This window comes from Cebus imitator, unplaced genomic scaffold, assembly GCF_001604975.1.
Source record: "Cebus imitator isolate Cc_AM_T3 unplaced genomic scaffold, Cebus_imitator-1.0 Scaffold554, whole genome shotgun sequence".
In the NCBI taxonomy this organism is placed as follows: Eukaryota; Metazoa; Chordata; class Mammalia; order Primates; family Cebidae; genus Cebus; species Cebus imitator.
The window spans coordinates 52330-68785 of NW_016107869.1; the positions used below are offsets into that span (position 1 = coordinate 52330).

Sequence of the window (16456 nt, forward strand, 5' to 3'; positions counted from 1 at the left end):
AGAAAATGAGTTATTTTTAAAATGTTGAAAAATATGACCCAGGAGTTCTACTTTTATATACATACTAAAGAAAGTTGAAAATATATATTCACACAGTTACCTGTACCTGAATCTTCATAGCAGCATTATTCATAATAGCCAAATTGTAGACACTCCCCAAATGTCTATTAACTGATGAGTGTCTATTAACCGATTAAACAAAATGCAGCATGATTATGCAATGATACTCAGCAATAAAAAGGAAATACTTATATGTGCTACAGAATGGATGAACTTTAAAAATATTAAGTAAAAGAAGCTAGTCACAAAAGGCCAGCCACGTTGTATAACTCCATAATAGGCAAATCCATACAAACAGAAAGTAGTTTTGAGCTTGCGGGGGCTGGGGGAAGGGTAAGTAGGAAGTGACTGCTAACCGGTAGAGGATTTCTTTTTGATATGATGACAAGATTCTGAAATTAAATTTTGCTAGTCATTGCACAACAGTATAAATATACTGAAAACCACTGAATTGCACATTTTTAAAAGGTAGATTTTGTTGTATATGAATTATAGCTCAATAAAGCTATGATTTTTTTCAGGAAAAAAAAAAGAGCACTGATAAGGAAGACGCTTTATTTCCTGGAAACCCAAATATCAGATCCCAAACTTTATTTTAAAATGGCTTCTTAATACCATTGAATGCCTGTATTCTTAGAGTAACTGCCCCAATTTTTACAAACTGTTATATATAAGCATTGTTTTAAAATATATTTCATTTACTAGGATATTTAAATATTTCCTTGGGGGCTCCTCTAATAGGCAGAGAGGGAGGTATTGTCTTTTATTTTACCAAGCAAATTAATTATCTTTTGAGTAGAATTTTTAAAATACAGCTTCAGAAATTGTAACTTTTATCTAGAAAGTTTTATATAGAATTGTATGGGGTCCTCCTATAAGGACACGTGCACACGAATGTTCATTGCAGCACTGTTTACAATAGCAAGGACCTGGAAACAACCCAAATGCCCATCGATGATAGACTGGACAGGGAAAATGTGGCACATATGCACCATGGAATACTATGCAGCCATAAAAAACAATGAGTCCGTGTCCTTTGTAGGGACATGAATGAACCTGGAAACCATCATTCTCAGCAAACTGACATAAGAGCAGAAAATCAAACACTGCATGTTCTCACTCATTGGCGGGTGTTGAACAATGAGAACATATGGACACAGGGAGGGGAGCATCACACACTGGAGTCTGTTGAGGGGTCTGGCGGGGAGTTGGGGAGAGATAGCATGGGGAGAAATGCCAGATATAGGTGATGGGGAGGAAGGCAGCAAATCACACTGCCACATGTGTACCTATGCAACAATCTTGCATGTTCTTCACATGTACCCCAAAACCTAAAATGCAATTAAAAAAAATATTTAACAGAAATCCAAATAAAAGAGAAAAAGAGCCTTATTATAATCCTTAAAAAGAAAGAATTGTATGGGGTCCTCAATTCTAGGTAGTGTCTGCCTTAGCCTTGTGTTTTCCCAAAGATCACGATTTATTTAGGGGTTTGTGGGGAATCGAGGTGAGTTATCAGCCCAGTTCCTGCTGCATTTCCTCTCCCTGCCTGCAGCTGCTCTTTCTCTGCAGAAGAACTGAGCCTCTGCCCATGACTTGTTTCTCACTCCCTCACTGTGGCCTGGAGTTCCTCTTTATGGCATTTTACATGAGAACCTCACAGAGCTGAAAACCTTGAGCCTCGGCTTCTCTAGGCCCCAAACTGTTCTCCCTTTAACTTGAAGCTCTTCAGGGCCTGAGATCCCACAAGCTTTCTTGGTCTTGGTAGCTCCTAGGAGTTTTTCCTGCATACACTAGGCCATGTTCAGAGTAGACAGAGTCCAAGGTTTGGACTCAGACCAGAATTTCAATCTACTACACGTGGACAAAGTACTTCAAGACATTAGGCCATGGCGCGGCATGGTGGCTCACACATGTAATCCCAGCACTTTGGAAGGCCGATGCAGGTGGATCACTTGAGGCCAGGAGTTCAAGGCCAGCATGGCCAACATGGTGAAACCCCATCTCTACTAAAAATACAAAAATTAGCCAGGCATGGAGGTGCATGCTTGTCATTCCAATTACTCAGGAGGCTGAGGCAGAAGAATTGCTTGAACTCAGGAGATGGAGGTTGCAATGAGCCAAGATCATTACCACTGCACTCCAGCTGGGGCAACAGAATGAGACTCCATCTCCAAAAAAAAAAGGAGTTTAAGCCTTGGTTCCCCAATTATAAAATGGGGCAGGGTGGGGAGTGGGACTATTTCTCAAGCTTGTATGAGTTAAATAAGACGTGCAGTGTGCTTCATCAATAACTCTGCTCAATTACAATTTCATTATCATTAAAATGTCAGAGATCCATCATATCTAATCAGATCATTCAGGTACTTTTTGGAAACCTGCCCATCTTTCCAGCTGTCTTAACCTACCTGAAAAATAATCTTCGCCATTCTTACCTGAAGGAGAGCATCATGAATGGCAGAATACTCATCCATGCGTACATACATATGTACACACATCACACACATGCAAACAAAAAGCAGACAAAAAATTTACTTTCTTTTCCTCCAAATTGTGAAATTACCCACATGAATTTGATATGTACTTTATAAAAATAATCTTTACACATGTGCCTATTACCATTTGGAGGGAATACAATTGTTTTGTTTTCATACTTTGGTGCTCTGAGAATCCACCTCTTTGCTCCTTGTGCAAGTGAACCGGGAAGAGTGAGGTATTCTATTGGGTTTTATTAAATGCCGTCGAGAGTGAGCTTATGATCTGTATCTGCATTTTTAATCATTGGGCAAACTTTTCCGATTGTTCCGGTGTATGTTTTGTTACAGTGTATCGGTATGGGGCATGTGCTCAGTTATTGCCAGTCATGTTTTTTGGCTCTGTTGTAATTAATGCATTCAGTTATATAGCCCAAATTTCTTTTTCACTTTCATCTCCAGAATAAGGAGTTTGTGTGTCGAGGGCATGACTACGAGAGGCTGGAAGCCTTCCAACAGAGAATGCTGAACGAGTTCCCCCACGCCATCGCCATGCAGCACGCCAACCAGCCTGATGAGACCATCTTCCAGGCAGAAGCTCAGTGTATCCGCACCTCCAAGGGCTGGACTCAGTGAGATTGCATTGGCTCTCAGCTGCAGAGCATTTGCATGCAAGGTTGTTCAGCCACCAGTCCCTTTTCCATAGCCACGTCCTTACTGCTCCCTCTTTCCCGTCATCTTAAGTTTAGCTTAACTCTTTCTGAATAGAACTTAATTGTTCTATTTATTATCATGATGTCAGTCGAAAGAAATCTCTTAAAAGACTTTTTCCCTTTTTATTAAACCTCTTATATAGCTCAACCCTGCTTTTAAAGCTCTTTTTTAGTGATTTCCTTCAGAATAATTTTCCTTTGACATATCCTGTGGAAACGGCTTCACTTCCAGAAAATCGTAGCATTGTGTTTACTGGTACATATGATTTGCCCCTTTCCCTGCCCTGATATTTTTATTCTAGGATGAGGAATGGAAGAGAAAGAGGTACTCCAGTATCTTTTGGGGGCTCTTAGCTGTGACATCCTGAACAGCCCTTAATAATTGCTGTATAATTCATACTCTCATTGTCTAAACACAGACAACTGAGCTGAAATCACATAGGTGTTAGAGACTAAGGCAATTCACCCAAGCACTCTTTTTTGACCCCCTCTGCCTTTTCCTGAAACTGATGATCTTAAAAAAACACCTAAAGCTTCCACTGACAATTATGAATACCATTTCAAAGCAGAAACCAAAATGCAAGACATGCAAGAAAGTACATAGGAAAAATATTTTGCTCTCTTTTTTTAATGAGGAGGTAAATATACAAGTTAATATGATACCCCTTTAGTGTAATTTTTAAAAATATAAACTATAACTAAACACCCTGCGTATCAATACAAGATTTGGGAGAGCAGTTATCACAGATGTGGGAAGGCTAGGGACACAGAAAATCACACAGGTATATGTAAGTCATTGTCAGTGTTCAGGTTTTTGTCTTTTGTCATGGTTGCATAGGTATTTATATGTTATTATAAGCAAATAATAAATTTAAATGGGTCATGCATAGACTGAAAGATGTCTCATGAACAATGATTAGGATCATCCTAATTCTTAGTACCTAAAACCCAAACGATTTTGATCTTCCCCCACATAAAAAAAAAAAAAAAAAAAAGAGTGATATCTAAATCCACAGGTCATGGAAATTTCAAGCTGGTACTTCACCTACCTAGAACTAGTTCGAGACCTGTAGTTTGAGATGGGATTTGCCAGAACTGAGTTCTTGGCATCTTCTTGGTAATTTTTTAAATGACTTCAACTGAAATGGAAAGAGAAGATTGTTACCCATCTTCTTCTCTCTGCCGTAGCTCAGCCCAAGCCAGACTTCCATGGAGTTTGCCAAGTCAGGTTCTCTCCTTGACTCTTTAATCCTAGATTTGCAGATATATGCGGTGACTCCCATTCCGGAGAGCCAGGAGGTCCTGCAGAGAGAGGGTGTTCCGGACAACATCAAAAGTTTCTATAAAGTGAATCACATCTGGAAATTCCGCTATGACCGACCTTTTCACAAAGGCACAAAAGATAAAGAGAATGAATTCAAGGTACCATACCACTCTTATTAAATGCCAACTCCTCAGACTGCGAGCCCCTTGGGGTGTGACCCTTGGTAAATATTTACTCAGACTAGTGTCAAGTAGCAGAAGGGACTATATAAATCATTTAGTCTACTGGTTCTGCAACTCCACTGTGTATCAGTGACATGGAGTGCTCCCTAACCAGGCAGATTTCTGGTGCCCAGCTCAGGAATTCTGACTCAGTAGGTCTGGGAGGAGGTCCTAAAATAAAATTCTAATTCTGGTGGTTCTCAGAGCAGTCTTTGAGAACTCATGGTTGAAGTCAGTCATTCATTATGTCGAACCAATTGTGGGAACCTTAAGATGTTTATTTTCACATAAAGTTCAACGAATAAAGAATACTTAATGAACAGAGAAAAAGAAGAACAGTTGGATAGGCTGCTGGTACAGTGGGTAAGTTATGTGCCATCTTTTCCTGCTTGTTCTTATTAGAACAGTGTGTCATTTGGACTTCTCAGGACTCTGGGTAAAGGCAAATCTTGGATTCTTTGTGTGTGTTGAGTTCTCTGCTCTCAGTAGTTGCAACATGCCTTCCTACTTCAGCGCCCTCTCAGCCAGAAAGGGACAAGGTTTCTCATAGCCCCACTGCAGAAAAGGGGCAAGACTGTTCAGCAGATAAAATTGAGTCTGCCCCCTTCTTTGCAAACAATGACATAGTAAGACCCCCCAGTTTGTATTTCACACCAGAACAAAGAAGGCAAAATTAGCTTATTTTTGTGAGTGAATTAATTGGCTTAGCATTTTTCATCACAGATGTTCTCCACTTAAGCTAGGAAATGTGCTCCTAACACGATTGTCTCATATTCACTCACGTGGTCGGCTCTGCCTGTGTCAGTTTCCAGAACTCCCAGAAGTATTTCCAGGAATTATTATTCACCACCAAGAGATGTTCAGAAGGGGAAGGTTTTCAGAGTTAAGACGGGATTGAATGTAGAGCAGTCCCTTGTGCGCGGAGATTTGATGGGCTAAACATCAAGGCAAGGGGCCACTGGAAAACAGCAATGGCATAGGAGTAAAAAGATCTGTGATCATTTTCTTGTTTTTTTCTGGAAACTTACATTTTTCTTTTTGCCTTCCGTAATCAATTAAGGATATAGCTAGTTTATGATCCAGTTCTCCTTGCAGTTGCTTTTAGTGAAAACATAGTCAAAAATCCACTGAAATCAGGCGAAAGTTACCTTCTAATTACCAGTAGTTTCAATTCTAAAACGCATTTTCCAACTCCTCCTCAATTGTTTTTTTTTTTTTTTCCACCACACGACATTTCCTTGTGGCTGTCACTTTAAATTAGTATCCCTGGTACAGCAATCCCCCTAAAAAAAAACAATAATAATAAATCTGGCCCCAGATTTATAGCCCTCAGAATCTGGCTCCAAACCACCCCTCCAGAAGCCTCATCTCCACCACAACCCACTCACCCCTCCTCCCTCTCAGCCTCCTCTCTTCCTCTCCTGCCACGCCCTTTTGTAAGCCGCTCCTCCTGCCAGCACCGCCACCCGCTCTCTCCTCCTGGCAAACTCCTACTCACTCCTCAGAATGCAGCTCACGTGTCGCCCCCTCTGAGAACTGCTGTCCTCCTCCCCGAGGCTGGCGTGTGCGCCTGCATCCTCCTCTGTTGGCCCCCAGAGCCTTGAACATCCCTTTCTCTTCACTCTGAGCTCTTATTCATCTGCTTACCTCCCTGTCACCACCAGAACACTGCGAGCTCTTGTCACAGGATCCCTACCCTATTCATCTCAGCACAGCTTGGCTGGCCCAGAGAAACTCTTCCTTCTTTTTTGTTGTGGTTTGAGTAAATGGCACTATTTCAGAAATTTTGTAAGTTGTATTATCCTCTTGGGAATATGCTTGGTTTAAGTAAGAACGATGAGGCATAGATACTAAAACCTGGTTGACAAAAAGAAACCTGTCATCAACAGCAGCTTGTACCAAAGGCGGCGTGGTTTCACATGTCCTGGGGTTGCTCTCCCTGGCTTTAAAATACAGATTTGCCTCTATTAATAGCAGTCCAAACAATCCCAAGAAAATGTGGCAAGTAGATTTAGCAAGAGAGGAGGAGTCAGAGGTCCTAGTGGCTAGGTTCTAATGCTGGCTCTATCAGTAGTTAGAACGTAGCTTTTGAGTAAGTCACATTGCTGCTTTGAGACCTAGCGTCTTCCTGTTTAAGACAGATCCTGCCATGTGGTTCCTAAAGCCCTTTCTTCCCTTAGGACTGTGCTATTCTCATCTTACATTAACTGGATGATACATTGACTGGCTGGCCCTTCTAGATATTAATGGCTAGATGTTAAGGAGTGAAGAGAGTCTACATTAGAATTTTAGTGAAATAGCAAAGAAAATAACATAATAGTGTATTTTTGTGTTGTTAAGCTTGCTGTTTGAAGTAGGAGCCCATTTATTTCACTCGGAAATAAAGTTTGATGATATACAGTGGAATTATTCAAATAAGCTTCAGCAATATCTCACTGTGGTAGTTGCATGGGTGCTTGAATGAAGACTAAAAGGCCGACAGGAGTAAGCAAAACCTGGTAACAGTGAGTGACAAACACTAGTCATGGAAGGGCAACCTGAGGTACCTAATTTGTTTTGTGTTTTGTAGAGTCTCTGGGTGGAGAGAACGTCATTATACTTGGTGCAGAGTTTGCCCGGCATTTCTCGCTGGTTTGAGGTGGAAAAGCGTGAAGTGGTAAGGATCAGAGCTTACGCTCAAATACTTTCTCATCACAGTTGTTCACTTAGAGTTGTGCTGTATGTTCATTACTTCTCCTTTGACCCAGATTCCCTGGAAGCACTCATAGTAAAATAGTGCATGTTGATGGTATTGACCACTATTGCCAAGGCTGAGAAGGTAAATATTAATATTGTCCTAATGTGACCAGATGGAGGGATTTCTTGAAACAACTCGATTTGCTACATGTAAAAAGAAAACTACTCAGGCCCTTGAGTTAGAAGACTTGGAATTCCAGCTCTCCTAATTACTATAGCAGTGTGAGCTTCAATGCTTACTGTGTCAGACCAGTGCTAATACTAACTGCTTTATCTTATTTAATCATCCTATCAGGGCTGTGAGGTATACATTCTTGTTCCTGTTTTAGCAATTTTTGACAAGAGGTCAAAGGCCTTTACCAGAGATCACATAGCAAGATGTTGAAGAGAAACTCCAACCCAGATCTTTCTGATTCCAAAGCCAGTTACATTGATCTCTTCTAGCCATGGTTCTTACAGGCAGGAGAAGGCTAATGTCCAGTCTCTGCACACTGCCGATGCACAGCAAGTCCATGCTGTTACAGTTCCCGGTAGAAAGGAGGGCAGCATGTTAGTCTCACTGGGCAGTCCTGGGTGGAGCAGCAGCAGTAGAGCAGCGGGTGCCACTGCAGAACCTGGTAACCACAGCTCCCAAGAACCTTCTGGTTGTAAATGTGGCCCCAGCTCCAGTCCCCAGTTGTGGAGAGCAGGGAGAGCAGGAGTGGAAGGCAGCCACCTCCAGGGTGGGACTGCACCCAGCTCCCTATGCTGCTCTTCCAGCTGACAGCACCTCGATGTCAGCCACAGCCCTGCAATCTCACAGCCTCCCTTGCTACATCTATTATAGCCATGTATTAACTTTATTTCACTTGGTGTGAATGTTCATGTGTTTCACTGCAGAAATATTAATGTGTTTGTTTTTGAGCCTGGGTCTCACCATTTCATTGCCATAGTTCTCTGATAGGAAGTGTACCAGTTGTGCAAATACGTCATTCATACCTTATTTAGGTCTCAAGCCTATCCTGTCAATGCAGAAGAATGAACAGCTCCTGACCAAATTGTTTTTCAAGAATTGCTTGTCCTACCTGAAATGTCTCAGCATTGAAACTACCCTCAGCTTATCATGTTCAATTAGGCTAAGGATTTAAAAATTTAAACTCTATTCAGCAGATTACATCAGTACAGTTGTCTTCTTGTCCAGTCTGAGTTCCAGGATCCCCAAAAGCTGGTTGCTTACATTGTCATGCCCTGGTACCTTCCATGGAAGAGGGGAGACTGCTAAATGCAGTTCTCAAAAATTATTATTATGCTTCCCGCTGAATGGCATGGGTCCAGCTCATAGAAGTGTTCTTAGTCATCCATATTGCATTAATGATTCAGAGAGCCTTTGCAGCTACTTACTACCCAGAGCATTAAATTCTGTGAAGTCTCACCAATGGCCCTGGCCCTTGGAAATGCCATACACACATACACGCAATGCTAATAAAAAATAGCATGCTGATAATGACAAAAGGAGTATTACTAAACACAGCCTTTCAAACATCAGCTGCCTACTTTATTGGAATATGTAATCTTATGTTCCATCAAACGGAACAAATCAAACTTGGCTGTTTTGTTCCCTGAACATAGCCCACTCTTAACAGCCTTTGTGTTTCTCTCTTGTTCTTGCTGCCTAGAATGTCCTCACTGTCAGTTATTGGTTTACTGGTTTAACTCCTAGTGTAGAAGATCTTCAAGAACAGGGACAGATAGGAGGTACTCAATACAAATACGCCACGTTAAATCGAAATTCCTCATCTGCAGATGCCAACATCTGAAAACCAAGAGATGTTTTTATTCGTTTGGCTCCAAAGCTCATTTGCTAATACCACAACCAAGCTCTTCTATTGCAAGGCCATTTATTAGCTTTATTTCACTTAGTGTGAATGTTCATGTGTTTCACTGTAGAAATATTAATGTATTTGTTTGTTTTTGAGACTGAGTCTCGCTCTGTCACCCAGGCTGGAGTGCAGTGGTAGGATCATGGCTCACTGCAGCCTCAACCTCCCAGACTCAAGCAATCCTTCAACCTCAGACTCCCAAATAGCTGGGACCACAAGCATGTGTCACCACAACTGGCTAATTTTCTGATTTGTTGTAGAGATGAGGTCTCACAATGTTGTTCAGCTAGTCTCAAACTCCTGGGCTCAAACAAGCCTCTGGCCTTTGCCTCCCAAAGTGTTGGGATTACAGGCATAAACCACCACACCCGGCCTTATTAATGTAATGCATTCGATTAAAGGAAACTGCCCTAAATCCTGCTGGGGGTATATACCATGCATGCCCTATATTGCCTTTTAAACTCTGAAAAGTTCTTAATTCTGAAACATGTGGTACCAAAGGTTTCAGATGAAGTTGGAGACCTTTATTTTCTAAGTCATAGACCCCCCCCCGCAATAGCTTATCAAGTTTTGTTAAGATACCAGTGCCTTTGAACTGTTGTGTTGCCTCTGTAGTTTATTTGATTCTGTTTTCAAAACCAAAAAAGTGCTTTTTTGTCCGGATTAAGAAGTAAGCTCATTTCAGCTGGGCGTGGTGGCTCACCTGTAATCCCAGGACTTTGGGAGGCCGAAGCGGGTGGATCACCTGAGGTTAGGAGTTTATGACCAGCCTGGCCAACATGGTGAAACCCCATCTCTACTAAAAATACAAAAAATTAGCCAGGCTGAGCTAAGATCGTGCCACTGCACTCCAGCTGGGACAAGTGCAAAATTCAAATAAGCTCATTCAAATGTTTTTAATCAAGGCAAATATTTATAGTTTAGAATTCATAAATTATTTTTTAAATCCAACTAAAGATCATGAAAAGATTGTCATACCACATCCTGCCCCTCAGAAAACAATGTACCTTTACTTTCTAAATACTGTGTAACCAGAATCTAATCTCTCCTCAGCCCCCCTGCCAATAGCGCCACCTAGTGCCCAATCATTGCAGTAGCCTCCTAAAAGGTTTGCTTTCCCCCTTACATGGCAGCCAGTGACCTTTTTGAATTTAAGTTATAGCATACAAAAATAGAGAAAATATATAATGAACCTGACTTACCCATCATTACTTCAACAGCCATCCAAAAGGTCAATTTTATTTCATCTGCCCGTCTACCTGCTCCCTCTCGACTATTTTTGAAGTAAATCTCAGACATCATATCACTTCATCTACAAATACTTTAGTATTCATATTTTTTAAAACCTGCACCAGGCGCGGTGGCTCACGCCTGTAATCCCAGCACTTTGGGAGGCTGAGGTGGGCAGATCACCTGAGGTCAGGAGCTCGAGACCAGCCAGACCAACATGGAGAAACCCCGTCTCTACTGAAAATATGAAAAATTAGCTGGGCATGGTGGCACATGATTGTAATCCCAGCTACTTGGGAAGCTGAGGCAGGAAAATGGCTTGAACCTGAGAGGCAGAGGTTGTGGTGAGCCAAGATCACACCATTGCACTCCAGCCTGGGCAACAAGAGTCAAACTCTGCCTCAAAAAAAAAAAAACAAAAAAAAAACCCTGCAATATTACTGTCACATTAAAATTTAAGAATCCCTTGATCAAAAAAAGTTCATTCACACTTCACCAAGTCTTTTATTCTACATTTTAGACCAGCCTGGGCAATGTAGTGAGACATTGTCTCAACAAAAAATTAAAAAAATTAGCCAGCCTGGTGGCACATGTCTGCAGCCCTGGCTACTCCAGAGGCTGGGGCCAGAAGATCACTGGAGCTAAGGAGTGCAAGGTTACATTGAACTATGATCATACCACTGTACTCTAGCCTTGGTGACAGCCTCAACCCTGTCTCTTTAAAAAAAAAAAAAAAATTATTTTTAGGCCAGGCACGACGGCTCATACCTGTAATCCCAGCACTTTGAGAGGCCAGGGCAGGCAGATCACTTGAGGTCAGGAGTTCAAGACCAGCATGGCCAACATGGCAAAACTCTTGTCGCTACAAAAAATACAAAAATTAGCCAGGCATGGCAGATGGCGCCTGTAATCCCAGCTACTCACTCAGGAGGCTGAAGCAGGAGAATCGCTTGAACCCAGAAGGTGGAGGTTGCAGGGAGCCAAGATTGTGCCACTGCACTCCAGTCTATGTGACAGAACAAGTGAGACACTGTTTCAAAAAACGAAAAAAAAAATCAAGTTTTAGTTTTACTCTTTGTTGTTTGAATCCAAATTTAAATAAGGGCCACGCATTGCAATTGATGGAAATGTCTTCTAAGTCTCTTTCAATCTGTAAGTTTCCCCTTGCATCACTTTTTTTTTCCTTCCTTTTTTGTTGAAGAAACTAGACTGTTTATCCTGAAATGTCTCCTTACATGTGGATTCTGCAGACTGCATCCCAGTGAAGTCATTTAACATGTTTCTCTGTTGCCTATATTCCTTGTAAATTGAAAGTTAGAACTAGAGACTTGATAAAATGTTTTGCTCTTACTTTCACAGAACTACATCATAGTTGGTGTTATGTGCTTCTGGGTGTGTGTGTGTGTGTGAGAGAGAGAGAGAGAGAGAGAGAGAGAGAGAGAAAGAGATGTTGGCAGCCACTGGTGATCATTTCCCAGATCCATTCATCTTTTATGGATTACAAAATGGTGATATTTTAGCATTTCATCTTTATTTGCTCATTGGAATACTTCTGTAAAGAGAAATGTCCTCTCACTAAATATTTGATTACCCTGAGGTACAGGAAAGACAATGCTTTATTCTGCAAAAGTGACCAGAGGGGTTTTTGTTTGGTTGGTTTTGTTTTTAGTATCATTAGTAACTCATGGATATGAGCATATTTGTTTTGTTTTAATCCATGGCAGTTATTCTTATTAAATTTCAAAACGTCCCATGTTTGCCTTTTGGGAGCCTCTTCAGAATGGCTCCTGAGTCTTTATTCCACAGTATCCAAGTAGTCTTTGTTACTGAGCTAACACACAGGATCTGATTGTCAAATTAGATGCAGGACTCAGCAACCGACCCCTCCCAGCATCAAGCTTTGCTAGTAATTTCAAGGCAGGCAGGATGCTCAGAGGAAGCAGTGAGATTTCTGAAACATCACGCTTCATCTGCTAGGTCCTTCTTCCCCACATCAGTAATAATTCAGAATAATAGGTGGAGTCCCTCAGTGAGGGCTCACAGGGTTCCTCATTCAGAAGCACATTTAAATTATGAAGTGTAAATTATGAAACATTCCATTTTCTACTCCACAGAGTGAGTTGTAAAGCTTCTCAGGGATGTTCCGTAATCATGCCTCATGGATTCTGGTTTATTTACTTAAAGAAATCCTTTGACTGAGGACTTCCCTCTGGGGCATTCGGTAGATAACATCCCTCCTGCCTAGCAATGATTTTTAGTCTATTTACTTGAAGGTTCAGTTGACAAAGAGGTAAGACATGGTCACCTGTCTTTTCTGTCCCCCAAGGACATTTCCCAGTAAAGAAAATGAATGGATCACAGGCCAGATACTTTAATTACTTCCTGGTAAGATGAGGTGGTCTACGGTCTCTTAAACATCTCCTGCCCCAGACCTGAAAGCAGCTATTTCTCCAATGACTCCTTATTCTTTTTAGTGATAAACAGTATTTAGATATTGTAATCTGAGGGATAGAGGAAAGTAATTCTTGGTGAACACTCTATATCATATATCTTTGCATACTTCTTTGACCGCCCCCTTAGAATTATTTCCCTAGAAGTGAATTAATCAAAAGTATCCCCACTATAACCATTAATTCATAGATCAGTAATGGGGTATATCATTTATACCCAGTCTAGAGGGAATAACTAGTCTTAGGAATACATGGTTCCCCAGGATCTTCTCCAACACTAAGTGTTGTATATTATTTTAATATTCCATATAATAGGCTGAAATGATCATACTGGGGTTGAACGTTTTGGTTCGGCATTTTTTGAATGCTAAGTGAAGATATGTTTTCATATATTGATGTGCGCTATTTTTTTTGAATGCACCAATCGTATCGTTTCATTTTGTTTTCTTCAATATTTAGCAAATATTACCATTTTGTCTATCCTTCATGTTGTAAATATTTTCCAGGTCGTTTGTATTTTGCCTGTGTTTATTATATCTTGGTTTATTTTCTTTTTAGAAAATTTGATTTTACAGCATTTGAATTTATAAAGATGAAGATTTTTTCTTACAGCCAAAAGTGCATAAAATCTAACCATTTTTAAGTGTACGCTACAATAGCGTTAACTATGTATACATTGTTGTGCAACAGATGTCTAGAAGTTTTTAATCTTGGAAAACTCAAACTGTATATACTGAACAGTCTCCCCTCTCCCCTTTCCCCTAGCCCCTGCTAACAACCATTCAATGTTCTAAAATGTTTTGCTTGTTTTTTAACTTTTCAGTTAATCAGAGCTCTCAGATTTCTCCTTTATGGTTTAGCTTTTGTGTACATAAAGCAAGGGTTTAATATTACAAATAATCTGAAGTAAATATCCATTTTCCACCACTCAGGTAAAGAAACAGAACATTGCCAGTGGCGTCCTGCAGGCCTCCCATGCACCCCCTCTCAATTATAGCTCCATCTTCACAATAAAAGTAGTCACTACCTAACTTTGATGGTATCCATTCTCTTGCTTAGTTTATCACCTATTTGCCTCTCTAAACAAGTTGATTTGGTTTTATTTGGTTTTGAACTTTATATAACATACTGCTTGTGTTCTGTTAAGAATATTTCCTTGAATCAGTGTTATTTGTAATATTTTTCCATGTTATTGCATGTGACTGAAGTTCGTTTCATTGCTGTATACTATTCCATTTCATGAACATATCACAATATGTTTATTCTCTTGTCAATGGACAGATGAATTTTGGTGATTATGAACAAAATATGTAATATGTTCAGTAGAATTTCTGAATCATAAGATATAGATACACACACACACACACACACACACACACACACACACACACACACAGATATATCTTCAACTGTTTTCCAAAGTGAATGAACCAATTTGGACTTCCAGTAGCAGTAACTGAAAGTTAAAAGTAAGCAAAACATCTTAGATGTTTCCTGGTAACACGTGCACAAACTTCCTACTCCACTCTTCCTATGTGACTAGGAGTAGAATTTCTGAATCGTAAGATATAGATATACACACACACCCTTCAGCTGTTTTCCAGTGAATGAACCAATTTGAACTTGCAGTAGCAGTAATTGAGAGCCCATTGCTCACATTCTCTCTCTGCTGTTGTCATTTTTATCATTTCAGTGGGTGTTTAGTACTATGTTATTATAGTAGTATTTTTTACATCTTTGATCACAATGAGGCTCAACACCTTTTCATTATGTTTACTGGCCATTTGAATTTCTTCCTTTATAAGTGGCTGTTTAATTCGTTTGCTAATTTTTTATTGGGTGGTTTGCCTCTTTCTTACTGGCTTTTAAGAATCCTTATATATCCTGAGCATGTGCTTTTTGATGGTTACACATTTCAAAATCATCTCACATGTTCTGGTTAATCTTCCCTTCTCTTTTCATGTCTTTGATTAATGTTCAGTCTTAATATTCTAGGATTTTTCAGTGTTGGTTTAAGATGACCTGAGTGACCTTTAAAAACTCTAATTTGTTTCCTTGCTTGAATGAACCAATATTTAAATATGCTTAGTATAATCCTGAATTACTTTATTGCTGAGAGCTTGGCAGACCTTCTCTTCAAAGAGAACGTCAATGACAATAGTCCCAATGACATACGTTTGAAGAGTACTTTTATCATTTTCACAATTAGGTACTCCATACAGCCTGGAATTTTTAAGTCATTATGATTCTATTTGGCTCTCCAACAAATAGATCCTGTAGTATATATTATCTTGTTTTCTATAATTCCCAACTGTGTGCCATCCTGTGCCACCTTATGGTGCTGTTATATATACCTATGAGGTTCATAAGGCGTATGTCCTCTCTTCCCAACTGGGCTGAAAGCTGCTTGACATCAGAGGATCCGTAAATGCGTCTTTATATCTTCCATGGTGCTTTGTATCAAATAAGCATTGAGAAACGTGACATTTAGGGTCTCTGAAAGTTTAACCCTTCAAAAGAAAAAAAAAAGACTAGTTTTAAAAGATATGAGATGCTTGGATATTATTTTAAGGATTTAATTGGTTGTTGCACTGCTAATATAGAATTGATGATTATCTAAAACACTGCTCAATGAATGTGTGTAATTACCTGCCCTTTCCAAACCTCGCTAATGAACATCTCACTCGACTACCACATCCTTGTCTATTCTGCGGAATGGTCCCTGGTAGAGATATTGATGGAAGCCAAAGGGGAGCACAGATAATTCAGAACATGGATAAACTACTTTGTCTTTCTTCTTGAATGTCACTAAATTCAATATATTTATGCTCATTTGCTTCTCAGGTAGAAATGAGTCCTCTGGAAAATGCAATTGAAGTGCTGGAAAATAAGAATCAGCAGCTGAAGACTCTGATTAGTCAGTGTCAGACAAGACAGATGCAGAATATTAATCCCCTGACTATGTGCCTGAATGGAGTTATAGATGCTGCAGTTAATGGTGGCGTTTCCAGGTACCAAGAGGTAAGGATTAGGTATTACTGTTTCAGAGAAACTTTTCAGTTGTGACTTCTTAGGGTTTGATGAATCTTTTTTCAGAATATGTACCCATATCAGCATGCAAACTCAGGACTGCAATTGACACAGAGTCCTTTGTGAAATACAGCAAACATACAGTCATTTGTAATGCCCAGTTACTGCATTTTTCCAACATGTTATATTTTGATAATAAAAATGTGTGTTCATTCTTGCATGAATAAAAGTGGAAAGGTTAGGATTAATAAATATCCATCTAAAATAATTTCTCTAAGCAAAGAAGTTCATGGGCATAGAAAAGTCTGATCTGGGATGGGCTCAGTGGCTCACACCTGTAATCCCAGCACTTTGGGAGGGTCACTTTAGCCCAGGAGTTCGAGACCAGCCTGAGCAACATAGGAAGATCTTATCTCTAT

At 40.1% G+C, this 16456-nt stretch overlaps 1 protein-coding gene across 1 annotated transcript in view; it reads left to right on the plus strand.

Moving 5' to 3' along the window:
* The window catches only part of LOC108293950 (dedicator of cytokinesis protein 4-like), a gene marked incomplete at its 5' end in the record, with an annotated part of 85572 nt that overhangs the window by 48023 nt on the left and 21093 nt on the right, over positions 1 to 16456 (plus strand). Inside the window, 4 exons of the mRNA XM_037733889.1 lie at positions 2997 to 3138; positions 4503 to 4669; positions 7302 to 7388; positions 15852 to 16039. Of these exons, the coding sequence (XP_037589817.1) occupies positions 2997 to 3138; positions 4503 to 4669; positions 7302 to 7388; positions 15852 to 16039 (584 nt within the window). The remainder of the gene's footprint in view (positions 1 to 2996; positions 3139 to 4502; positions 4670 to 7301; positions 7389 to 15851; positions 16040 to 16456) is intronic.